The sequence below is a fragment of the Leptonychotes weddellii genome, chromosome 2 (assembly GCF_054177405.1).
Source record: "Leptonychotes weddellii isolate Sample4059 chromosome 2, ASM5417740v2, whole genome shotgun sequence".
Classification (NCBI taxonomy): domain Eukaryota; kingdom Metazoa; phylum Chordata; class Mammalia; order Carnivora; family Phocidae; genus Leptonychotes; species Leptonychotes weddellii.
The window spans coordinates 103,682,810-103,708,506 of NC_138370.1; the positions used below are offsets into that span (position 1 = coordinate 103,682,810).

The 25,697-nt window shown below is 38.1% G+C and overlaps 1 protein-coding gene and 1 long non-coding RNA gene across 3 annotated transcripts in view; one reads left to right on the forward strand and one right to left on the reverse strand.

The window, feature by feature from the left end:
• Positions 1 to 1,715: 1,715 nt before the first annotated feature.
• LOC145720157 (uncharacterized) lies at positions 1,716 to 16,583 on the reverse strand. Its single transcript, XR_014142931.1, has 3 exons — positions 15,970 to 16,583; positions 3,351 to 3,460; positions 1,716 to 3,005 (listed from the first exon to the last, which is right to left on the reverse strand). It is a non-coding gene; the product is annotated as an uncharacterized LOC145720157 (long non-coding RNA).
• A 203-nt stretch (positions 16,584 to 16,786) lies between these two features.
• EMCN (endomucin) overlaps positions 16,787 to 25,697 on the forward strand; it is an 83,638-nt gene continuing 74,727 nt past the window's right edge. Inside the window, exon 1 of one of the 2 annotated variants that reach the window (XM_081812093.1) lies at positions 16,787 to 16,996. In XM_081812093.1, coding sequence (XP_081668219.1) covers positions 16,927 to 16,996 — 70 coding nt within the window. In that variant the 5' untranslated portion in view covers positions 16,787 to 16,926. Of the gene's footprint in view, positions 16,997 to 20,550; positions 20,710 to 25,697 lie in introns of those variants that run through there. The other variant, XM_081812094.1, reaches the window with a different exon arrangement.

Below are 25,697 nucleotides of genomic sequence, written 5' to 3' on the forward strand. Positions count from 1 at the left end.
ACCATTACTTTGAATTCTCTATCAAGTGTATTACTAATCTCTGTTTCATTATTTTCTCTTGCTTTGATTTTGTCCTGTTCTTTCATTTGGGACATATTCCTCTGTCTCCTCACTTTGCCGTTCTTTGTCTGTTTCTACGTGTAGGAAAGTCAGCTACATCTCCTGCTCTTGAAAGTAGTGGCCTTAGAAAGAGGAGGTTCTGTGCTGTCCTGCAGTGTAGTGTCCCCTGTTCACCAGATCCTGGCATTTCCTAGGTGTCTCTTATGTGTGTTGTGTGCACCTTATTGTGACTGAGCTGCATTTGCCTTTAGGCCAGTCATCTGCAATGACTCTCCTTGCCTGTTGTGGGCAGGGTTTTGTCCCTGTGTTGTTAGTGGGCCAGTCTGCGGCTGCCTTGGGCTTGAGTTGAATCAGACCAGGCATTTGCTAGAGCTGCAGTAGTACCAAACTGCAGGGTGCTTTCCCTGTGTTGTCCCCTGAGAAGCTTTCCTTGGTAGGGGGGGTCTGCAAGTCAGACTAGATATCTGCCCCCCAGCCCGCTGCTGTGGCCCCAGTCGAACTGGTGTGTGGAGTTATTTTCCCCTCTCCCCAGGCAGGAGTCACTTTGGAGTGGTGTTGACCCCTATGGGGGGCACTTACATACTGTCACACTTGTGGTATCACTTAGATGGACTCCTGCAGAGGGTGTGGGAAGGGACCTGCAGCTGCCTGGGAAAACTTCTGCTGAGGCCAGGATGGAGAGGACTTGTCTGAAGAAGAGCATGGGGGTAGGGGTGCTATTAACAAGCTAGATGGAGAGTGTTTGAGCTATACTGATTTCTGCTGCACTGGTTCCCACAAGTGTCCATGTATCTAGCCTGGGGGTGAGGGAGGGAAATAGTGCCTACCAACTCCTTTGTTTCTGGAGAAGTCTCCTAAAGATTCCTGCTCCTCTAGCACACACTCTGAGATTAGTAAATAAATCTTCCTGTATACTCCAGGCATTTTTTAAACTACTGTTTCCATGCTATAACTCAGCAGGGCTGCTTGTTATGCTGTCCCTTTAAGGGCATGGACTCAGTTTCTTCTCACCTCCCAGCTCTCCCAGATCCATGCCTGCTGATTTTTAAAGTTTCAGGCTTTAAGCCCCACTCATTGTAAGAACTTGCAAAGTTAGGCCCTTCTGGTATTCAAAGCCAAATATTATGGAGATTCATCTTCCCATAATGGGTTCCTCATGCTTGGGGTGCCTGGTGTGGGGTCTGTTCCTCTCCCCTTTCTATGCCAGTGTCCCTCCCTCTTGCAGACAGTCCTGAGGGTCCATTTAGCTCCTGACCCAACTGTGTTTCTACCCTTCCTATTCCCTTTGATTCAGCCGCTTCTCTACATTTACCTGTAGAGAGTTTTTCCTGCCATTCTTCAGGTCATTTTCTGGGTTATTTATACTGATGTGGGTGACACCTAGGTGTATCCGTGGGATAAGGTGAGCCTAGGATCCTCCTTCTGTGCCATCTTCCCTGGAAGTCTAGAATTGAGTTAATTTGCAGTATATTTCCATTGCATAATTTACATTTCTCTTATAATTCTCATCACAACTCTAAGTGATCATTTTAAAAGTTAAATATTTATAATTATGTTTCTATATTTTTAATTAACTATTACAGACTGAATTGTGTCCCCACAAAATTCATATGTGGAAGCCCTAAGCTCCAATGTGATGGTATTTGGAGATAGGGCTTTTGGAAGGTAATTAGGTTTAGATGAGGTGATGAAGTTGGGCCCTCATGATGAAATTAGTGCCCTTAGAAAAAGATACATCAGAGGGCTCACTCTTTCTGCCCTATCATGTGAGGACACAATGAGAAGGAGGACCTCTGCAAGCCAGGAAGAGGGTCCTCACTGGGAACCAAATCAACCAACACTTGGATCTTGGACTGCACATATACATATACTTGCTTTTTGTTATATTAATCTGGTAAATACAGGCAACTTGATAAATTTTATTTCTCATGATTCCTATCAAAAAAAATTACCTTGCACTTACACTTGAATACATGTATCTAATAAGTGTTTTCCTTACAGAAGAGAACAAAGGGAACCACATTTGAATATATAATCTGATGATTAAAAGCAGTATCCACAAACTGGCATCCAACTCTATACATTTCAAACATTGTTTGGCTTCCACAATCCACAGAGTTTTAGTGCAAAGAGCCATAAACACATTCAAATTATAGTCAGACAATAGGCCTTGCCCATTCATACACAACATGAGACCAATAAATGCAGTGACAGCAAAGACATTCTTAAAAGCCACTAGTACACTGAACAGACCGCCATAACTTCATGGTACATAGAAATGACTGTAAGCCAGAAAAAATATATACCACCAAATCTTAACTAAATTCCCAACTCAAATTCTCCCTATCATCTATATCCCCATAGTATCCATTCCAATAATATCCAGAAGGGGAGGAAAGGAGACAATGGACAGAAAGACAATAGTCTAAACTGATTACAGTTAAAACATCTTCCATCTGCAAATTTTACAGCAAAAACATATAACTACATTAAAGCATTCGTAGGTCCCACCCAGATGACCTTGAAATTAACTTATGCAAGTAAAACTCTCTGAAGCACAAATTCCATTAGCTTTATGATAAATCTGCTTCTGCCCCCAGATCTGTGTCTGGTGGAAGTCTCATCCATCAGTCTGTTTTTCTTGCAGAATAAAGACTAGGGGAGAATGGTAGGGGGAAAGGAAATCTGGCCTCCTGCAGAATAGAGGCTCTGCATGGTCTTTTAAAGGGCCATTAGCCCAGAGCCTCATATTTTATCTTCTAAATCTCTTGTCTCCTGAAACATCGAGGTGAAAGTGAATATAAGTTTTACGTCGCACATGCTTCTATTTTTCATATTTTCTTCATGAAGAAAATCAACAAAAGGGACAAGCTCTACTATTTCTTCCTTGGAGGTTAAGTTTGTCTTCTGTGCACAAAATGACAGCCACCATAATAAGCACATGTCTAAAAAATAGAAAACACAAAGTTTCAGTAGGCTTTGAGTTCTCATATCTCCGATGATATCTTCCTAATATAGTCCTTGCGCCTCAAGGGTCTCAGATCATTGTAATAATCAAGCAAATAACTTCCTTCTGTAAGACAACTACTCATCTCAGCCTCAGGTCTACCTATGAACAAATTTCCCCAAACACATATTTTACTATAATGCAAGTCTGAGCTTAGTGAAATGTTTGAGTCTGTAGTGAATGGGGCTTTATTTTCTCTATCACATAAAATCACTAAGTCAGCATTTAAGTAAATGGAAGCATTCCCTTTTGCTTCAGTCCTCAACAACATTCCTATACTTACTAATGAGCTATAGAGGACATACGTAGGGCAAGGCTGCACCCTGAGTATTGATGGACTCCCTTATTTTGGAGCTGATCCAGAATGTCTGATATGGGAACACTTAGTAAACCCTGGAGAAAACAAATAAACAAAAATGAACACACACACAAAAATACAGCTGTGTTTCCAAAACTTTAGCATGCAAAAGAATTATATATGTGAGCCTCTCAATAATACAATTTTTAGGGTCTTAACTTTAGAGATTTTGACTATCTAGTCCAGACAAAATGTATGCTCTTTCTTTTTTAACAAGCACTCCTGGTGATTTTTATGCTTACAGTGCACCACCACACTTAGAGAAGCATTGTGCTACAGAATTTCCAAGCTCAGGTTGACAAACCAGGACTCTTGATGGCTATTACTTGGGTCAACACCAAATTGGGTTAAAGCCAAGAGCTAACTCTAATATATAAGCATTGTATTTGCTCTTTTTTTGTCTTTCCACATCTAAAACTTCTTTCTTGTTTTTGTTTTTTTCTGCTATATTTTTGGTCTTGTAATCCATTTAAACATTTTAAAATACTGAATTAAGATATTTTTCAGAAGTTAACATTGGGAATTGGGATAAGCAATTGGTGTGGATAAATCTTGCTATTTTCAATGATTGTGAGCTACCTTTCTAAATCACTCACAACTTTCCCCTTTTCTTGATTTCTCAATAAACTATAAATGTCTTCCAAAAATTACACTCAAGGGAAAGCAGACCATCAGGACAGCAAGTGAGACAAAGTAGCCATTAAGATCAATTGTGCCTAGCCTGCTGTGAAATTTGGCATAAATTATTTTATTTATTTTTTGACATAAATTATTTTAAAAAATCAAATCAGTTTTGGAAATTCAGAGCTACTCACTTCAAGACAAGTATTAGTTATGAAATTTCTAGGATCTTCTTATTTTGGAGTGCAGAAGAAGACTGCAAAGAAAAATTTCTGGATGAAGCACTTGATTGTAATGCAAGCGATGGTTATCCCTTACATTGGGCTATGATATTGTGAGAATGTTGTGTTTATTCTTTATGCTTCTCCACAACGTGCAGTGAAGTTCCACCAAAAGTGTTTTAGATATTAACAAGAGTACAAAACAAAAACCATCTTTCTTAAGAAATAAATGATTTTTAAAAATCAGAGTTTTAATGGAATGGTACTTAAAGAAACAAAATAACTACCATCAGAGTTTGTAAAAACAAGAAAGAAATTTTAAAGAAAAATGTGAACTTTTTCATTTAATTTCATTAAATCAAATTTCAATTAAATTCAAGGCTTAGTGAGCCATTCTTGAAGCTTAAAAAGTTATTTGAAGAAAATGAAAAAAAAAAAGAAAGCAATATGTTCTATAAAATACAGTGGATAATGAAATTTAGATTTTATTTCTTTATTTTTTTGTGTGACAGAAGCAACAACAATAAAAATAGAGATATTTTCCAGTGACAGGCAGGGCTTCACAGAGGCATGACTTGGTTGGGTCACAATGGATCAGCATCTGGTTTTTGGTTTCCTAGACCCAGAAATTCAAATTTGTCAGATTTGGAGAATGAAATTAAGCTAGTCATATCCAAAAGACACTGGCTGTATAGAAAACACAAATGCTAATTTATTAATTTAAATAGAACATAACTATTGCTAAATATCTGAAACACTTGTCTTATGGATCAGCATGTTTTGCTTTTTTCAAGGAGGAGAATTCTACTTGGGACAGCATGAAATAAAACATGGTATATAATTAAACAGATGAGACAGAATGACATTCTAATGGAATTACACCTTGGTCACCATGTCTCAAATTTGAGTGTTCACAAAATACACTTTGGCCAAATAGAAAGGAAAAAATCTGAAACCACTTGGAATATAACCATAACCTCAAAATTTGGAGGTATTTTATTCTTGTTCTATAAATCAAGATGCAAATATAATGAGATTCAGGCTGGGATTCATGAAGGATTATTCAAGGCAGTTTGGAATGTTTGGGATTTAAGGACTCAAAATCATAAAAACTAATTATATCTTCCCATAGGGGGCGCCTGGGTGGCTCAGTTGCTTAAGCGACTGCCTTCGGCTCAGGTCATGATCCTGGAGTCCCGGGATCGAGTCCCGCATTGGGCTCCCTGCTCGGCAGGGAGTCTGCTTCTCCCTCTGACCCTCCTCCCTCTCATGCTCTCTGTCTCTCATTCTCTCTGTCTCAAATAAATAAATAAAATATTTAAAAAATAAATAAAATAAATAAATAAATAAATAAATAAATAAATATATCTTCCCATAGGCTAGAGTCATTGCCACTTGAAAAGATCAAGCCAAGTTTAATTAGCTGTGAGTTTGACAATATAAATGGAATTTATATTTTAAATCAAAGGAGTAAACATTTGGTAGAAGTGAGCTTCTGAAATATTGTTGCTGCTTTTTAAAACTTCATTATACTGATGTTGAGAAGGCTTGACAGGAGTCAATTAGAAACACTTACAGAATCTTAAAGTAAGACTTTGGAATGAATGCCAAGAGTGAGGATCAGAAAATTCAGCTGCTTCCTTTTAAATAGTAGCAAACACACATTTAAAAAAAAATCTTTTTTAATAATGATCTAAATTAATAATTATTAACTGAGGATAGCCATCAGAATCACCAATATATGTATTTTTTATCATATGTATGCCTGGCCCCTACCTGGACTTCCTAAATAGAAATTTTACGGGTCAGGCTTAAATATATATGGGGTTTTATTTTATTTTATTTTTAAAGAGAGAAAGAGCACGAGTGGAAGAGGCAGAGAGAGAATCTCAAGCAGACCCTGAGCTGAGCACACGGAGCCCAATATGGGGCTCAATCCCAGGACCATGAGATCATGACCGGAGCTGAAACCAAGAGTGGGATGCTCAACTGAACGGGCCACCCAGGCACCCCTTAAACATATATTTTTGAAAAGCCCCATAGAGTAATTTTGATATTAAGATTCATGGATAATTGTGGGCAAAACTGCCAATGCTGTAGAGTCAAACCAGTACAGGATATCAGAATCTAAAACCTCCTAAAGCAGGAAATTTGAATTCTATGGTTGGAAATGTGCTCAGATGCAGCACTCAGCTGCTTGTAAAAGCCATTACTATGTCATTTCCTCTGACCAAAGTCTGGATTTGGAAGGATGGATTGAATTGGGTCCCAGCTTTGTTGTTAATCCAAGATATTTTTATGTTTAGCTGTACAGGATGAGAAAATACTAAGTCAATTCTAGTTTAATGAAGTTGAAAACATTTTTAAACAATTCTATTTGGTGATGAAATGGAAATGATTTATTTTGAGAAGTTTGGTACAAAGACCACTTATATTTTGCTAAAATTATTTACATTCTGGCAAGGCAAGGCATTTAATAATGGCCATGTTCTTAATTATTAACACCCTTTTCCTAAAACTATTTGCAATGCTTTATGAAACATATTCTTAATTTTCCGAAAACTGAAAAGACAGTATCTTATTTTTATATAGAAACTAATGAGTATTAGAATCATTTTATTCAAATCATCTTTAATTTTTGAAACAAAGCTTTCAGCTTGATAGTTTCAGAAATAAGAACTGTCACTGTCATTTTATGGATGAGTAAACTAAGACTCAAAGAAAAAGTTATTTCCATTCTAGAGCTTCTAGTTACTTCCATTCTAACAGAACTGGAATGGGAGGAGTGTCAACTGCTTCAGGTAATTTATATATATGACATCATGTATTATTTCAATAGCTCCTCAAGAAAATTATTTTTTTCACCATTTTTCTCCATTAAGGATTAGCGGGTTTTATTAACTTGCCCTGAGTCACATAGAGAAAATGGTTGAGCTAAGGTTATTTGCCCCCAAAGCCAATGTATTCTTGACATACTAACTTCTCTCAGTAAAATGAGGAAATCTACCTAATCTCTAAAGAACTGTCTGGACCTCCTTTCTCCCCACCTACCTCCTAGACTAATAATGAGCCTTCAACTGGAGCAATAAAACTTCCATTGCATTTTACTGCTGAAGGAAAAATGGAGAGGTAAATGCAGGAGAGAAACTAGGATTCAATATAAGACCTTCCTAAAAGTTTAAGATCAGAGCTGAGGGATCAACATAATTGACATAAAATTTAATTATTTTGTGTCAGGAACTCTGCTAAACTATGGGGATAGATGACCAAGCCAAATGCTCTGCCATTGAGGAGTTTACTATCTAGTACGGGAGGCTGATGATGTCTGCAAAGTATGACTAGTTTGATCTTAATTCTATCAGATCAAGATTCTCAAGAGAAGGTGATAAATAGGATCCTTCACTGGTCACAATAGGCTTTGGTAACCAACTTGAAATAATCTCAGTGGCTTAATACAGTAAATGTTTGTGTGTTGCTGAAACAAATTCAGAGCAGATCTATGGTTTGGAGGTAGAGGGCTCTGCTCCATACAGTCACTCAGAGATCCAGACTGCACCATAGGAATCCATGGTCTCAAAGGTTGCCAAGGAAGGGAAATATAAAGCATAGAAGATTCATACTTTCTCTTTTATGCATTGTCCTGGAAGTAACACATGTTATTCTGCATATATCATCTCTGGCCGGAACAAGCCACATGAACCACCTAATCCAAAAAGTTGGGCATCCAGTAAGCAGTAAAAGTCTTGGCTACTGATCTCAGCCAGTTTTGACAAGAGTCAGGATAGGAAGATGTAGAACATCATAATCTGGAAAATCTCTCCCCAGGTTAGCAGAATGTTGATCTGAGATAGAGCATCCAGGGGAAAACCAAACTAGAATACATCTAGGTAAAGTCTCTTCTAAAGAGCATATACTCTGTTAAATGTCAGAATCCTGGAAGGGAATGACCAAAGAAGATTAGGAATGAAATATGAAGAGCAAGCAACAGGTTCTTAAATCCCTGAGGTATAGTCCAGAAGTCATTAGTAAGGTAACTCTTTAACTAAGTTATGTTTAGAAAGTGGTTTATTAAGAGGAATGATTCAGTACAGACACTCAGTTTCTAACTTTTAAGTTTATAGGTTTCTATGAATACCCAAAAGCTGTGCCTACAGTTGGCTTTCTTTATTTGGAAAAAGAGGAGGGGGGAGCCCACAGTTTTTAGATAATTAACTTTAACCTCCATTTGTCTGGAAGTTTAGAAAAGAGAAGTAAATCATCACTTCATCATGCTTTTAAACTGGTTCAGATCTGGTCCTGTGAAAGATCCCTTTGAGTATTACTAACTGGCCACCAAGATGAACAATACAAAAAAGGATATGTAAAACTAAGAACAAAAACTAAAATGGGTGAGGAAAAAAAGGAGTAAAGTCTAAATAGGTAAATTAGTAAAGCTAGATGGATCATTTATAAAATGACAAATGAAGGCATTTAGATGCAATTCACTTACATGTCACACCTTTGTATGAACATACCTGTGAAAAATCCCTGGTACATACTGCACGCTATAGGTGTCTTTTGACACAAGAAAAGAATATTTCCCTAAGATACCATTATTTCTGGCACCCAAAAATGAGATATCTGAGCAGAAATCCTGGTCATGTGGTGTATGGCAACAGCTGAGCTAAATGTAAAGTTAAGTAAACTATCGAAGAATTTTATACTTGCCTGTTTATTTCTGAGTTCATTTACATGTTCCAGAACATTATGGATGTCATCGTACCTACGATTCATTAGATATAATCAAATGAATTATATTCCATTTTATTCGCAAAAAGTTCTTAGAAAAATCTCATTTCCTTATTAATATGATCTACATAATTAACGGAAAAAATGGTCTTCCACTCAGTTTTGTACATAAAAAAATTGATTTATGACAGTGATTTCCAGAGCTTCTTAAAGCAGGTGAGGATAAAGAAAAGGTGATTAAATTTTTTAAAAAGAAGAATGGTTGAACAGAAGAATGGGCTGCCTCACAGAGTAATGGCTTCCAATCATTTCAACTGTTGATATGAAGGCTCATTAGTCATTTGGCAAGGGGATTCCTGACAAATGATAATACTAGGTAAGAATCTGTATTAAAGTAACTTTTTGTATATCTCATCTCTGAACTATTGTGCTTTTATTCATGTCTTTACGTATCAAAAGCCTTAAGAGATTGATCCCTATCTGGGCACCTGGGTGGCTCAGTCAGTTAAGAGACTTTATATCTCCAGTATCATGGGCCCTAGATATCTGTCTGTCTTCAGCTCTGATCCCAATACCTTCAGAAGATTCCATGATTCCCATTTCAGATAAGCAAGTAATAAAAATAAGCTGTTAGTTTCTATCTCCATCGAAGAAAACACTTGATATTTAAAATACCTTAAAGTGGAGCATGGAATGAATCCCTGAAAATAGGAGTTAGAAATCTATTTAATCTGATTGCAACAATATTTTGGGATTTGCACCATTTCGTAGGAAATTGGTTAATCACTCTAGAATGAGATGGTTTATGTAAAATTCTAACAACCTGAAAATATATCACTGAACTAATTTCTTTTAGCCTAAACATTCTAGAAGTTTAAGGTTAGTTTAATTGTTTGCTTGTTTGTTTCAATATATACTTTTAGGAGACTTTCTGAACTCTCACCTAATTCTCTGAAAAACATTCACAGTTGCCGTAGTGATTATCCCCATTTTTTCCCTGGTAAAACCAAAGCATAAAAAGTAACTCAGTCAAGACACATATGATTAAAGGAGGGAGTCAGAATTTAAACCCAGGACTCATGTTCTTTGCCAGTTCATGAGATCACTTTTGGACATTCCTTCCATTTTAGATGATTTTATTCAGTGACAAGCTGGCAGAGAGAAAGAAGGCAAGTATTAGAAGGAAGTTTAGTTTGGGGGCTTAATAATGGTGCCAGTTGAATAAATTTTCTCAGCACCACAGGAGTTAACATAAACTCATTGGTGTTGGAGCCTTCATTATACAATTTCTTCAGTGTCAAAGATGGCAGTGACCAGCCTTGATATGCTCTTGGAAAGAATTCTGAGATGGCTCTTGCAGAACCTCACAAGAGTTTATCTTTCAGATTAGACAAGGAATACAGAAGACATATTGTGTAAAAATAAAAGCAAAAACATCTTTTCATCTCTCAGGTTAGGGTGGTTTAGTTCTCTTCACCTGTTTTCTTTCATTAAAGTGCTCTTAAATCACACATTTCCTAAAAATTCAAGCATTCCAGGGGCGCCTGGGTGGCTCAGTTGGTTAAGCATCTGCCTTCTGCTCAGGTCATGATCTCAGGGTCCTGGGATCAAGTCCCACATCAGGCTCCCTGCTCAGCAGGGACTCTGCTTCTCCCTCCCCCTCTGGCCTTCCCCCCTGCTCATGCTCTCTCTCTCTCTCTCAATAAATAAATAAAAATCTTTAAAAAATATTCAAGCATTCCAGTAGGTTGGAATACAAATTGTTTATATAAAATTAAATTAAACAAAATGTATCAAGTAAAATAAAGGTGTTATTTGTTTAAAGATAGAAATATATACATTCACTCTAGAAAATCTTTTAAAAACACAAATATAAGATAAAAACTATCTGTAATTCACTATCAAGAGATAAGCCACTGCTGACATTTTCTCTCTCTCTCATCTGCAACAGAATACCATGAACGTACATCCATGTCTAAAAAAAAGTTTCTAATACTATTTTGTGGAAGAATAATATCCCATCTTATTTCCCAATAATTAATGTTATTGAAAATGTTTGTAATATCATGAACTTTAATGAACATCTTCATTTTTAAAATAAGTTCTTAAACATATAATTACAAGTTCAAAGAGAGTGCTTTTTTAAGAGTTTTGATGTATATTGCCAAGTCACACCCCAGAAAGATCATACCCCAGAAATAAGACAGTAACTTTCTTTGAGCATTCATCAAAACTGGGTATTGCCAGAAAATATAACCAATTATCTTTGATAGGCAAAAAGTATTATCTCAGTTCTTGAAAATCCATTTCTTTGACTTCTAGTAACATGAATATATTTTTCCATTTTGTTGGCCTTTTATTTTTTCTTTTGTGATGTTCTTTCGTCTATCTTTCAGTTACAGAGTCATTGGCTTATTGTTGATTAGCAAGAGGGCTTTACGTATTAAGGATATCAAATCTTTACTTTGTATTCTTTTTTACAAGTTTTTTATTTGCCTTTTCATTGTAGGGTGTGTTGTTGAGCCAAAAAAAATTTAATTTTTTTAAATTCAATTATCCAACACATAGTACATCATTAGTTTTTGATGATTCATTAGTTGCATATAACACCCATTGCTTATCACATCATGTGCCCTTCTTAATGTCCATCACCCAATTACCCTATCCCCCAATGCACCTCCCTTTCTGCAATCCTCAGTTTGTTTCCCAGAGTCAAGAGTCTCTCATGGTTTTTGTGCCTCTCTGATTTCTTCCATTCAGTTTTTCCTCCCTTCCCCTGAGGACATCTCGGCTCCTTCCACAGTTTGGCTATTGTGGACAATGCTATTATGAACATTGGGGTGCAGGAGCCCCTTCTTTTCACTACATCTGTATCTTTGGGGTAAATACCTAGTAGTGCAATTGCTGGGTCATAGGATAGCTCTATTTTTAACTTCTTGAGGACGCTCCATACTGTTTTCCCGAGTGACTGTACTAGCTTGCATTCCCACCAACGTGTAGGAGGGTTCCCCTTTCTCCGCATCCTCGCCAACATCTGTTGTTCCCTGTGTTGTTAAGTTTAGCCATTCTAACTGGTGTAAGGTGGTATCTCATTGTGGTTTTGATTTGTATTTCCCTTATGGCAAGTGATGTGAAGCATTTTTTCATGTGTCTATTGGCCGTTTGTATGTCTTCTTTGGAGAAGTGTCTCTTCATGTCTTTTCCCTATTTCTTGACTGGATTATTTGTTTTTTCGGTGTTGAGTTTGATAAGTTCTTTATAGATCTTGGATACCAGCCCTTTATCTGGTATGTCATTTGCAAATATCTTCTCCCATTCCGTAGGTTGCCTTTTAGTTTTGTTGACTATTTCCTTTGCTGTGCAGCTTTTTATCTTGATGAAGTCCCAATAGTTCATTTTTGCTTTTGTTTCCCTTGCCTTTGGAGATGTGTCTAGCAAGAAGTTGCTGTGGCTGAGGTCGAAGAGGTTGCTGACTGTTTTTTTCCTCCAGGATTTTGATGGATTCCTGTCTCACATTTAAGTCTTTCATCCATTTTGAGTTTATCTTTGTGTATGGTATAAGAGAATGGTGCAGTTTCATTCTTCTGCATGTGGCTGTCCAATTTTCCCAGCACCATTTATTGAAGAGACTGTCCTTTTTTCCATTGGATATTCTTTCCTGTTTCGTTGAAGATTAGTTGACCACAGAATTGGAGGTACATTTCTGGGCTCTCTCTGTGTCTATTTTTGTGCCAGTACCATACTGTCTTGATGATCACAGCTTTGTAATATAGCTTGAAGTCAGTTATTGTGATGCCCCCAGCTTTGGTTTTCTTTTTCAACATTCCTCTGGTGATTTGGGGTCTTTTCTGATTCCATACAAATTTTAGGATTGTTTGTTCCAGCTCTGTGAAAAATGTTGATAGTATTTTGGTAAGGATTGCATTGAATGTATAGATTGCTCTGGGCAGGATAGACATTTTAACAATGTTCATTCTTCCAATCCATGAGCACAGAATATTTTTCCATCTCTTTGTGTCTTCCTCAATTTCTTTCATAAGCATTCTGTAGTTTTTAGAGTACAGATCCTATATCTCTTTGGTAGGTTTATTCCTTGGTATCTTATGGTTTTTGGTGCAATTGTAAACGGGATCAATTCCTTAAATTCTCTTTCTACAGTTAAATTATTAGTGTATAGAAATGCAACTGATTTCTGTGTGTTGATTTTGTGTCCTGCCACGTTGTTGAATTGCTGTATGAGTTCTAGCAATTTTGGGGTGGAGTCTTTTAGGTTTTCCACATAAAGTATCATGTCATCTGTGAAGAGTGAGAGTTTGACTTCTTCTTTGCTGATTCGGATGCCTTTTATTTCTTTTTGCTGTCTGATTGCTGAAGCTAGGACTTCTAGTACTATGTTGAACAACAGTGGTGAGAATGGGCATCCCGTTCGTGTTCCTGACCTTAAGGGAACAGATCAATGCTCTGCTTTTTATGTCATGCATAAAATGTCCTCAGCAACCCAGCTATATGCAAATAATCACCTATGTTCTCTTCTAGAATCTTGCTTTTGTTGGGCACATTTAATTTTTTAACATAGAAAAATTTTATTTTGGTATTTGAAGCAAAATAGGGACCTAACTTTATTTTTGTAATGATAAACAACTTGTCAAAAACCACTTATTACGTAATACATTCTACTCATCACATGTACTATATGTTCAATTTGCCTCTATCTAATCCCTCTTACACATATACATATCTGCAAATATATCTAAGTATATAAATGTAGCTATGTATATACATATACTTCTTATTTTATGAAAATGATCTATCTCTTATGGCAGTCACCATCATCTTACTGAATTATTTTACTTTAAAAATACCTTCTGATCTGTTAACAAAACTGACCCACCATATTACTCTTATTTTTCCTTTTTTTTTTTTTTTTTTGCCTAAGCCATTTAAAAATTATTTTCTTCAGGCACCTGGGTGGTTCAGTTGGTTGAGCATCCAACTCTTGATTTCAGCTCTGGTCATGATCTCAGGGTTGTGAGATTGAGCCCTGAGTTTGGCTCTATGCTCAATGGGGTGTCTGCTTAAGATCCTCTCTCTCTCTCTCTCCCTCTGCCCCTCCCCTGGCTTGTGCATGCTTTCTCTCTCTAAAACTCTCTCTTAAAAAAATGATTTTATTTTTTCTTTCTTTCTTTTTTAGTTTTTATTTAAATTCAAGTTCATTAACATACAGTGTAATATTAGTTTCAGGTGTACAATTTAGTGATTCAACACTTACCTAACACACCCAGTGCTCATTATAACAAGTGCCCTCCTTAAATCCTCACTTATTTAACCCATTCTCCCACCTACCTCCCCTCTGGTAACCATCAGTTTGTTCTCTATAGTTAAGAGTTTTTCTCATGGTTTTCCTCTTTCTTTTTTTTCCCCCATGATCATTTGTTGTGTTTCTTAAATTCCACATATAAGTGAAATCATACGGTATTTGTCTTTCTCTGACTGATTTATTTTGGTTAGCATTATACACCCTAGCTCCATACATGTCAATGCAAATGGCAAGAGTTCCTTCTTTATTATGGCTGAGTAATATTCCTTGTGGTGTGTGTGTGTGTGTACCACCTCTTCTTTATCCATTCATCAGTTGATGGACATTTGGGCTCTTTCCATAATTTGGCTATTGTAGATAATACTGCTATAAACACTGGGGTGCCTGTATCCCTTCAAATCAGTATTTTTGTATCCTTTGAGTAAATCCCTGACAGTACAGTTGCTGGATCATAGAGTATTTCTATTTTTAACTTTTTGAGGAACCTCTATACTATCAAAAATGAATTTTCTTAGTTTATGTTTTAGTTTTAGTTTTTTTCATCTACAGGTCCTGTCTTTTAAATAGACATCATATTCTATTATCAAGCATTTTTGAAATAGGTATCTAGTCTTTTTCATGGAGATGCCTAGCTGTTAGGGCTGAGAAGTCAAAATGCTCTTGGAACCAGCATAACAACAAGCATGGTCAACATCAGTGGTGACACTGTGTGCTGAGAACTCCACAGTTAGAGCAGAGCAAGGAGCAGGAAGTGAGGCAATGTGAGTGCTCCGCTGTGAATTCATGGCCACACCTCACTTTATTTCTGGTAAGTGAATGTGACAACTATTCACATACATTACTATCTTTATACTATCCAGGATATGCCAAATAAAGTAACAAGTCCAAAGGTGGTCTGTTTTAGAAAATTAATTAGAAGAGAGGGTAAAATCCAGTTTGCTTATGCACAAAATATAAACTTGGAGGCTCTTCTGAGACTTGGTATAATTTAGGACGAAACAAGCTAGTGTTTGGGATATTTTGATCAGTTGACTTGCTCTAACCACTTTTGTAATGAGTACTCCTCAGCACAGTGCAGCAGTGAAATGTGTGTGTTCCTTGTAACCAGGTAAAAAAGTATACTTTTGGAGTAGTTTTCATGGTGAAGCAGATGGATCTATACTGATCCACTGACACTTGTTTGCCCATGAGGCTTCACGGATAAAGGTATATAAAAGGATCATTGGCTGACATTAGATGTGGCTAAGGAAAAGTGTTAAGTTACTTGGCACACATGGAGATGGTGGCTGAGCTATCACCATGTCTTAATTGCTAGGAACATCAAAGAGACCCCTAATCTACCCAAGGTCTTTCCTGGTTGAAGTTCTGGTCTGAAAAATCTCTCTCTCCCGACCTCACTGACTTGTTGGGAGACCATTCTACCCCAGTGCCATTTCAATCTTATTTCTTAGAGAAGAGTATCCTTGCGGGGGGTGTGGTGGGGGGGTGGGGGTGTTACAGGTTTCCCTCGGTATCTGCAAGTAGAGCATTCTTACGAAAATGTCCGTAAGTGGAAATGGTGTAAAGTGAAGAAGCAATTATTAATTTACATGGAGAAATTTTTAAGCATTCCCAACCCCCTCCCCCCAAAATAACCTTTCTTAGGCTTTTCTCATACCTTAGGATACAATCGTGCTAATGGATGCACAAGATCAGTGGAGATAAAGGCCCGATGCTCCCAGGATACAGTTCAAAGCTGCAGTGGCTTGATGCTGGGGCGCTGAGTGTGGTCCCGGGTAGGAGCTTGCTGGGGCCCCTCTGGCTGCTCAGGGTGCGCGCGGCCTCTACAACAGCTCGCTGCCACGTAGACACCCAACACTAGTTTCCCAAAGCGGGGGGTACTTGTGTAACTCATTTTTCTTTACTCTTCATCAAATTCCACCAATCAAAACCAGGAATGAGCAGTGAACGGTCATGTTGTTGCTTAATTCTATTAGAAATATCCTGAAAACCTCCCTGGACGTCCCTAGGTAGTCTTTTGCACACTCGAGAGCATAGCAGGACCTATTTAATACGGTTTTGCACTTATCTCCAGAAGGTGATCTTTGCTAATCTGGCTTTCAAGCTGGAAAGAAAGAAGAAGAGTTGATTCCTTGTGGACTTTGCTCCAAACTTTAACCCTCAGGCAATTAAAGCCTCTTCATCCAAAGCAAGTCTCCAGTTAATCAGGCCCTTTCTGTAACCACTCCGAAACACACTTTCAAAACAAAAGTTAGAAAGCTGTATGATCCATTCTCAAGAAAGATCTGTTTCTGTTAAGAACCCGCCCTGACCTTTTTGTTGAAGAAGAACAAAATAATGTAGTAACAAAAACACAAGTCGCTGCCAGAGGAAGAGAAAAAAAAGTTCCTGTAAGGGACTGAAACAATAAATCTCCTCTCTGCTGAACTCCCAAAGGGAGTGTGTGTATTTCCTCCCGTTCTTTATCAGAGCCCCCGAAATCAGTGGGAATGGGCAGTGACTGCTCACATTCAGCACACCTTTTCCATTTGCTAATAAGGCCCTGCCAGGCTGGGAGGGAGTTATCTCTGCGGGACTCTGGAGAGAAGCACCACTGAGACGGTCCACGAGCACCATGGAACTCCTTCAAGTGACCATCCTTTGTCTTCTTCTGTCCAGTCTTTGTAGCAGTGAAAACAACACAGGTACCGTTTTCTCTTATTCTTCTGCTGGTGTGGATCCGAAATCACTGGGGGGGTGGGGGTGGGGGGACTGTTAGCCTCAGTTTACCTTCAGGGACCTTCCCGCGAAACTTGTATACAGCAATTCATTTGCGGAGTCGAGTGTGTGGGTGTTGGCAGGGAGTCCGTGGGGAAGGCTCCATGGAGAAGATGTTTGTTGTTTTCACTGAAAGGAAATGTTTGCTGGTGCAGTGGCCTTGTGGTGTATTTGATGGCACCGTAAAGGTACTGAGAATACGCGATAGCACTTTGGGAGAATAAAAATCTGGGGATTAAATGCTGGTGGCAAATGTACTCTTTCTCAAAAATGTGCTCCTCTCAGGCGTTAAGTCTAGAAATAACAAGATTGTCAAGTATGGGTGAAAGGCTGTAATCAGAAATACTGCATTGCAGATGCTGGCCTATATTTGTCCCAAATATCTTTTGGCTCTGATAAATTGAGAGGCTGGATCAAGCTGCCTGGGGAAGCAAATATTAATATCTCAAGGGGGCAGGGTGGGTAAAGAGGAGAGTCATTTGATTAAAGTTAATAACATTTGTTCTGGAAATAAGCACAGATCTACACACATACACACATTTTGCACAACATTTCAGAAATTTATGGACATAAGAATCCTACCCACTGATTGCAATTTCAGAAACTCAGATAAGGGCTGTATATGAAGCACTATGAGCCCTGACTATATTAATGACCAGTTGCAAGAAATTATTACATATGACTGTGTTAGCCCTTTCTGAGGGATTCCCTGTAAGCAATTACATTTAATGAATATTTATTAGGACCCTACTATGTACTCATTGGTGCAAGGAATACATAAATGACTAAGACATTGTCCTTACCAACAGTGGTCAATGTACTGTTGGGAAAAACAAATACGTAATTCTAATACAAGACAGATTTAATAAGTGTGAAAACCAAAGTACAAACTATCATAAAAGAACACAGTTGGGAAATACTGATTCTGAGGAGCCCTGGAAAACAATCAGTCCTAATTTTATTTTGCATGTGCTTTTTTCAAAAGTTTGCTGCCTACAAAAATTCTAATTTAGAATAATAGTGTGGGAAAAATTATGCACACTCCTTCAATGATATTTACCATTAATTTCCCAAAATACATATATAGATTTAGGACAAATTCCCAAACACTCCAAAATCACATATGATTGCTTATCATGCATCTTGGCATTTCCAGAGTTAAGTTGCAGCAGGTATCAAGGCCAGAAAATCTAACTTAGAAGAGTTACCTGGCATCTGATTTTTTAAAATAAAGAGTAGTTATGAAGGGTCCCAGAAATCAGTGCATAAGCTTATAAGTAACTCTTCAGTATGCATGGGAAATCCCGATGCCATGAAGAACACTGCTCACAAACAGGTGCCAGGTCAATATAAAATTGAAAGTCTGGGTTAGGCTGCTCACCACTCCAGGTCTGTAAGCACCACCGAGTACACTATTTTCCTGGCATTGTTAAACTCTGAATGGATTATGTGTCTTTCTGAAAGCAAAATGGAATAGGATCAATAGAATCAGCTTGCAAAACCTAGCCATAAGGAAGACGGAAAGTGGAGGACAACCCAGAGATGACCTGGCAGGCTTTTCTATTATGATCATTTTGGGAAGATACCAACTTCTTTTACCTAACCAGAAATGAGCCCAGCCCATTAATGGTGTCTTCTTTCTAATGAACTATTAACCCAAGTAGGATAATTTCTCTTTTGAGCAGAGATAATAATTACATAATGACTATCTCCTTCAACCTCTGCCAACAACCCTATTTGTTAACTTAAGGAAAGTTTCTGCAAAAACTACTCCATTTGCCTTAGAAAAGGAAGCTCTAGCTCAAGAGCATGAACTGACCATCTGAGTGGTGCCTAGAAGGAACTGGAAGAGATTGTCCATCCAGGTGTATGATTTTGTTGCACCTGGTTCTGCCTGTTTTATGTTTCCCTTCCCAGATAGGGCACAGGAAATGAAGCATTTCCTAAGCTGATTTATTAAGTTCTTTCCTTAATCCCCTGTACCGGAAACACATTGATTTCAAAGCTTTGTACGTTCCCCAAACTTAGAATGCTTACCATATTTCATCAGCAGAGTTGATTATTAGGGATGAGGAGGGAGGCATTTCATCGGCCTTAAATTCACAAGTTGTCAAGAAGATCCATGCTTCTTTGCATAGTAATTTATTCCTAAATAATGATCTTTTAGAGAAATTGACTACTTTTCTTTCTCCTTCTGGCATTTTTGTCAGTCTCAGATTTAAATACATACAATGTAGTCTTTTGTGCTCCTTGTGAAAATCAAGTGAATCTTTCTACACAGCAGCGAGTGACTTTCTATTACTTGGTTGGTGGTATAATATTTTACCATTTCCAATTTGCAAAGCTGTTCTGTTGAAATACGTAGGGAAGATTCCTGAAAAAGAACTGTCATTCTTTCCCAAGGTTTTCTAAATTGTATTTAAAACTGAACAGCCCCCTCCTGTGGCTTTTAAACCCCTTTTGGCTTTTAAGCCTAGATGGATGAGCCTTTGACTGTCAGAACCAAGAGAAGTTAAATGAAAAGGGATTCTAAGAGAAAGGAGGCCCAGGAAACAATGTACTCTCCCAGCGCCATTTGCTTTTTGAACTTGATGTTAATTTAGGAAAGATTAAAATGTGTTAGGCATTTGCGAACAGGAAAAAACATCAATTTCATTGGTATCTGAAGAATCATTCCTTGGAGAAATTCATTTGTTAGTGATTGAACATTCAGTTTCATGGGGAAAAAAATGGATCAGACTGTAAGACAGACATTATGCTAAATGCTATAGATTTACAGAGATCAGTAAGACTCAGCCATGGCCCTTGAAATGGGAGAGAAAAGAGGAGTTAAGTAATTTTGATTGTATTGTAGGTCTTAAGTGGTAAATAAAGAATGGTCCGGAGCTTAGTTTTGGCTGTGGGGCATCAGTAAAGAATTCATATAAAAGTGGAAATTATGATAAACTTTGAAATTTGAAAAACAGGAGGTTTCAGGTCAATGGAGTTTCTTGCATAGGAACATGAAAACATCAGAATATTTTAGTGTACACATGTAAGGAGGTCACAGATTAGACATAGGTAAGTTTTGGAAAATAAGGTTGGAAATAGAGCCTCAAGATATATGTTGACTACCAGGATGAGGGATACTGACTAGTTAATAGTCAATAGTTAAAATTGAATAGTTGATTAGTTTAGAGCCTCTAAATGTGTTTGAGTGTGGGAATTATGATTGGGGCTATAAATTGGGAAGATTAATCTGTCAGCAGGAAATAAATTAGACTATTGTAGTCAGGAGAGACACAAGATAAAGAAAATAGTGCAAGTGCTATTGCAAGTCTGAAAGTCTATCAATAAAATAAAAAGAAGGATCTGGGGAAGTGCTTAAAGGAAGTAGAAAGTTGGTGATTTGCCATATTCTTGACTGGCAATGAGGGAGAACGTGACTGTGATATACAAAGGATTATCTGAATACTAGGAGTAGGGAAATGGTTTGGGAACTGAGGGAGGGAAAGATAGGTGGAGACCGTTTAAGGAGAAAATGATGTATTTGACTTTGGACATGGTGAGTTTGAAATCCTGATAAGATATTTAAATAGAGATGTTCAGGGTAAATTAAAATCCACAGGTAGTTGGAATGCCCCTGCAGCTGGATGAGGGGGTGAGTGTTCTTTACTCTTGAATCCCAGGAGTTCTTAGTCCTGCTTATTGTAGAATTAATAACATAGAAAAACAATTTATTTCTCACCTAGATGCTCATATTTCTAACTCTCTTGTGGCACTTGTTTTTTTTTTAATTCTATCATAATTATTTGTAGGCATATCTTATTTCCTCTACCAGACTATAAACACCTTGAAAGTAGGGGCCATATATATTACCATATGTAGTTTGTTTGTCCAGTAACAGTTCTTTTTTTTTTAAGATTTTATTTATATTTATTTATTTGGCAGAGAGAGAGAGCACAAGCAGGGGGAGTGGCAGGCAGAGAGAGAAGCAGGCTCCCCACTGAGCAAGGAGCCCCATGGGGGACTCGATCCCAGGACCCTGGGACCATGACCTGAGCCAAAGGCAGACGCTTAACCGACTGAGCCATCCAGGCGCCCCTGTCCAGTAACAGTCCTAAACTGTTATAGTAAGGACACATAGCTGAGTGAACACTTTAAGGAATGATACAATTGCCTTCATTTTTTTCATTTTTAATTTCTTACAATGACAATCACTTACCAGTTTACTGCCTTGTCCTTGTGAAAAGATTGTGGACACATATGACTCATAGCATAGAACATGGATACGAGTGGATTACTTTGATTCCTGGCTATGAAAATGGGCACAAAATATAAGGAAAGGGGCTTCTTATCAAAGGTAAGCCAATTCCCAAAGTCTAGCCAGGAGAGAAGGTGATAGGGATAGATGGACAATCTAGTACCAGGTGACAGTAATTAACAACAAATCTGGAGAAGTAAACTACTCTGACTAATCCTTGGGAGGAAGAATATCTAAAAAGAACTGGCTCTACCTTTCCTTTTGGGGTATAAAATACTTTATGTAATATCTTCTTATAGTTAGAAATATTCAAGGAGAAACCTTATTCTCAACCAACTTCTTAAAAATACAAAACGGCTTTTTTAAAAAAGAAAGTTCACAAAAAGGGAAGTTTAAGAAAGTTAAATAAATACCACACATCATTAATTCATGTGTTATTTTTGATCGCATGTGAGTTGCTCTAGAGCAGATCATTTTACTTATTCTGTTTAGCTTCATCACTATCAGAAATTCTTACCTAAGGGCGCCTGGGTGGCTCAGTTGGTTAAGCGACTGCCTTCGGCTCAAGTCATGATCCTGGAGTCCCTGGATCGAGTCCCGCATCGGGCTTCCTGCTCGGCAGGGAGTCTGCTTCTCCCTCTGACCCTCCCCCCTCTCATGCTCTCTCTCTCTCATTCTCTCTCTCAAATAAATAAATAAATAAATCTTAAAAAAAAAAAAAAGAAATTCTTACCTAAAATGAGTGATCTATTGTGGGAGGAATAACCAATATGCAAACAAATCCAATGGGAAAGTATTTAGTCCCCAAACCGTTTGTTTAAGATTCATTTTTTCCACGACTCATTTTTTTAATAGTCTCTGCTTAAAAGTAGAAGTGATCATCCTAGAATTCCTATTTTCAAGAGACTCATAATGGTTGTCACCAGTAAGTTCTCTGGTGATTTTATCTTGCTAATTGTAAGTATTCAGATAATTGAGGGAAAAAGATGATGCACATTTGAGGGTTTCAGAAAGCTTTTATTTTAGGGCACCTGGGTGGCTCAGTTGGTTAAGTGACTGCCTTCGGCTCAGGTCATGATCCTGGAGTCCCGGGATCGAGTCCCGCATTGGGCTCCCTGCTCGGCAGGGAGTCTGCTTCTCCCTCTGACCCTCCTCCCTCTCATGCTCTCTGTCTCTCATTCTCTCTCTCACAAATAAATAAAATCTTAAAAAAAAAAAAATTTAGAAAGCTTTTATTTTACTGGATCATCGCCTGTCCTTTCCTTTTCATTGATGAAGGTACATTTCAAGCTTCAGGTAAATATTTTAACTTGTGAATAATTATCTAATTCAAGTAACTTCTATGCGGTTTTTTTTAGTCATCACTTTCCAACTTCCTCTTCATCTTTGAGAACAATTTGAGATGCACATTTCTAAACCCTGAATGTCAAAGCAGGAATGTACTCTAAGGGACATTCAATTCCTGTTAGTAAGGGCCTCCTTTCCTGTTACTGAATTCCTGTGGGTCATTATAGCTCTATCAAGCTAGGATAATAATGCCAGTTGGGTGTTAAAAGAAACTCTTTCAGTTAGCAAAGAAGATCCTTTTTGTACTGTTGCAGACACCACATCAGCATCGACGTGAAAAAAACAGTGATATCAATTACAGTTACATCTAGAAAGGCCACTCTGTGGTTCCCAAATTTGGGACAACCGTAAGAAAAATCTTTTTTAAAAAAAGAAAAGAAAAGAGAAATCGTTTTCTAAACGTAAATAGAAGTTTTGTGTCTTGTAGAAATATCAGCAGAGATCATCATAACTAGTCTCTAAATAGTACAAGTATTAGACACCTGCTGTGTCTTTCCCTATACCCTCTCTGGCTGTGTTTACTCTGGCCATTGCGATGGCAACCTGCTATGCACTCGTGTAGTCTGACAGCACCTCGCCTTGAGTGAATATAGATCTTTTGCTTTCCTGTCTGCTGTTATTCTGATACCAAGGCATGTGTCACCTGCAGAACCCCAGCTGGCAGAGTTGTATGCCTGAGCTGGAAGAGCAGGGGCAGTAGCCCTCTCTGAGACCACTCTTGTCAAAAGGGGGGATGGAGCCAGTGAATGAGTGCTTCCCTCCTCTGTTCCTGCTCCGTTTCACTGCTGTAGTCCTCTATGCCTTTCCCAGACTTCACACTCCTTCACAAACTGTCTGCCCACCAGCCTTTGTCTCAGGCTCTGCTTTCTGGGGAAATCCAGGATTTATTATTTTTCTTGATGGGAACTTTTTGGTTTGAATAATAGTGTATATCAAGATTGTGGTATATATAGATTGCTACCATTTCTCTGATACTCCAATTATTATTTACTCCCAAATATTATTATGATTAATTATTATTATTATTCACTCCCTTTCTTCCTCTTCATTTAAAAAACAAACAAATGAAAAGTTTTATCAATCTTTTGTTGAATACGTTCAACAATATTCTAAGCAGGCCCTGTTCTAAGGCAATCATTTGCCTATTTGTATAGAGTCAGTAATGAATTATATTGTGTGGTTAGTAGCCAAAAATGTTGAAGCCATTGATTTTATTCTTGGTGTGCTGCTCATCTGAAATGTGAACTGCTTTTACATCTGTCTATTCAGTCACGTTCTGGCTTGAACCCAAAGTAGTTGTGTCAGAACACAGATTCAGTTGCACTGGGTCCAAGTTAACCCAGGTGAGTGTCATCACAACATCTCCTGACATCTACCATTCATTTTGCCTGGCCCTTTACACAGATTCCTTCCATCACAACATTTAAGGCTGACTTTATGATTCCCATTTTAATGATTAGGAAACGAGGCTATAAAATTATATTAGAGTGATGTGGCTTAAAATCAAACCAGAGGATGTTGTTCTTCAAAATCTTCCTTATAGCTTGCTGCCTTCCAGCGTGGTGAAATTGTAGCAAGTTGAGTTTTTCGAATAGAAGAGAGGAAGGATAGGGACTTGTCACTTGAGTAACTCAGAAGCCACTGCTGCCTCTCCTAACATCTTCCACACCTTTAAACCACAAACTAGGTGCCACAAATGAGTTTCTGCTTAGTGATAATGATCCTCTTCATACACTTGATTCAGTTAATTAGTAGAGGTTGCATTGGAAGGAGTTGTAGGCATTTGCCTACCAAACCCTTGTTAAGTTAGTTGAAAAAAAAAAAAATGGGGACGCTTGGGTGGCTCAGATGGTTAAGTGTCTGCCTTCGGCTCAGGTCATGATCCCAGGGTCCTGGGATCGAGTCCCACATCGGGCTCCTGGCTCAGCGGGGAGCCTGCTTCTCCCTCTCCCTCTGCCTCTCTCCCTGCTCATGCTCTCTCTCTCTCTATCTCTGTGTCTCAAATGAATAAATAAAATCTTAAAAAAAAAAATGTACTTGGCTGTAATATAAATGTGAGTGCAGCTAATATGGGACTTGGAGGAGAAGAAAAGAAGCAGAGGAAATAACTATTAGTGAATTAATCACTTAGTGTCACATTTATAATTCTTTTGGAGCCGGAATGTCTGGGTTCAAATTCCAGCTCTGCCACTTACTGTCTTTGTGAACTTGGGCAAGTTACTTCACCTTCAGCTTTCTCAGCTGTAAAATAGGATGAGTGCAGGGCCTACCTCGTAGGAGTGTTAGGGAGATCATGTGAAGAGAGGTACACAAAGCACCCAACATAGTGTTGTGCATGTGACAACTTCTTAAGGTTTGCTGAGTTTGGGAACTCAGAGTTCTATAGTTTATTATATCCCATTCCTTAGATAAACTGCCTTATTTCCAAATTGATTCTAATGCAAAATCAGCAAATATTTAAATAATTATAATGTTAATTCTCACAAAGTGAAAAACCAACACATGAAAATTTTTCACGGAAGAATCGGTATGAGATACTAGAAAGATGATTGCCAAGTTATTTTTTTTTAAAGGTTTTATTTATTTATCTGAGAGAGAGAATGGGAGATAGAGAGCATGAGAGGGGGGAGGGTCAGAAGGAGAAGCAGACTCCCCGCTGAGCAGGGAGCCCGATGTGGGACTCGATCCCGGGACTCCAGGATCATGACCTGAGCCGAAGGCAGTCGCTTAACCAACTGAGCCACCAAGGCGCCCGTGTAGAATACTTTTTAAGGGGAGTAAAGATTTTATTAAAATTTCACGCATGTTTTGTTTATTGTTGGACAGTCTCTTTTGTAAGTAGAAGAATCTGCATATAAAATATTTTTTTTAAAGATTTTATTTTATTTATTTATTTGAAAGAGAGAGAATGAGAGAGACAGAGAGCCCGAGAGGGAAGAGAGTCAGAAGGAGAAGCAGACCCCCTGCCGAGCAGGGAGCCCGATGCGGGACTCGATCCTGGGACTCCAGGATCATGACCTGAGCCGAAGGCAGTCGCT